The following is a 1,279-nucleotide window of genomic DNA, read 5'->3' as shown; positions in this document are numbered from 1 at the left end:
CTCTCCCGCAGCGCCCGTCTGGGGAACGCGCCACAGATCGGAGCACGCTGTGAAGGGGGCTGTGCTGCCGGGGTGTTCTGCGCTGCAGGAGACAGACAGACCCTCAGAGAGTTGTTTTATTTCCCGGTGGTGCCAATGCTCAAGACTGCCTTCAGGGAAGGGGTGGATGGGGCTGGGTGCCGTCAGTGCCCGCCCAGCCTGGGGACTGCTGGGACCCAGTTCAGGGGGCTGGTGGTGCCACACAGAGCGTGACCAGCTCTGCCACAGGAGGGCATGGGATCTTTGTGTCAGGGGCAGGTGGGAGCCCAGGGGGGGCTCTGTGCATGGAGGGTCCAGACCAGCTCAGTGCTGTAGTCCCCTCACTCTGCCGGGACGCCCACGGCGCTGCTCCTGTCGCTGCTGCCGCCCAGGGAGTCCCCGGAGAGACTCTGCCCTGACAGCACGCTGCACAGGCTCTGCTCCCGGGCAGGATGTGGCACAGCTTCGATTGACACCTCCACCTCGATGTTGATGCCTTCCCTGGAGACAAACACAGGGCCTCAGGGCAGGAGCCCAAAAGGGGATGTCGCCACGTCCCTGCCCGGTACAGTGGGCGTTGGGAAGGCTGTTCGGAAGGGTACGTGCCAGTCCCCACCACCTGCCCAGCACAGCAGCCCCAGCGCACCTGTAGGATGTGTCCTGGCCCTCGCTCAGCATGCTCCCCGCGAGGGCCACTGTGCTGGCTGACTGGCTGTCCTGCTCCTTCCACACTGCCCTGTGGCGTGGGCTATGGCTGCTGCTGGGTAAGGAGGTGGTTGTGTCCGGGACTCCATCCTCGTTCCCCCTGGGGCTGGGCAGCACCGACCACAGCTCATTCACTGGTGGAGGGAGCGATGATGCTGAGTGCCCTGTCTGCCAGGACCGCTCCGCATCAGAGCAGGGAGCAGAACGGCCACCAGGCTCTCGGCAGGGGATGCGAACAAAGCCGGACCCAGGCTGCTTTGGGCAGCACCCGCCTCCCCCAGGACCTGCAGCCTCCTCACAGGGACAGAGGTGTGTGTGGTACCACCCGGGGCAGAACCGACATGAGGCCACAGGAAGTCCCTGGCTCTGGAGATGTCACAGCCTCAGAGCTGCGAGGTAGGACCAGAGCCCCTGAGGCCCAACAGAGGGTACAGGCCAGCGGACAGACAGCAGCGCAACACTCACGCTTGGTCAGGTTCTCCAGCTCCACCACACCGAGATCCCTGGGCGAGCTGCGGCTGCCCCCACACCCCCAGCGGCTCCCGCACAGCGGCAG

The 1,279-nt window shown here is 65.8% G+C and overlaps 1 protein-coding gene across 1 annotated transcript in view; it reads right to left on the bottom strand.

The window, feature by feature from the left end:
- Positions 1–359: 359 nt before the first annotated feature.
- LOC104285078 (E3 ubiquitin-protein ligase RNF19B-like) overlaps positions 360–1,279 on the bottom strand; it is a 3,920-nt gene continuing 3,000 nt past the window's right edge. Inside the window, exon 6 of the mRNA XM_009883470.1 lies at positions 360–519. Coding sequence (XP_009881772.1) covers positions 360–519 — 160 coding nt within the window. The remainder of the gene's footprint in view (positions 520–1,279) is intronic.

This window comes from Charadrius vociferus, unplaced genomic scaffold (assembly GCF_000708025.1).
Source record: "Charadrius vociferus isolate BGI_N301 unplaced genomic scaffold, ASM70802v2 scaffold2044, whole genome shotgun sequence".
Lineage (NCBI taxonomy): Eukaryota > Metazoa > Chordata > Aves > Charadriiformes > Charadriidae > Charadrius > Charadrius vociferus.
The sequence above is the reverse complement of the archived record's forward strand: the minus strand, read 5'-3'. Positions and strand labels throughout refer to the sequence as shown.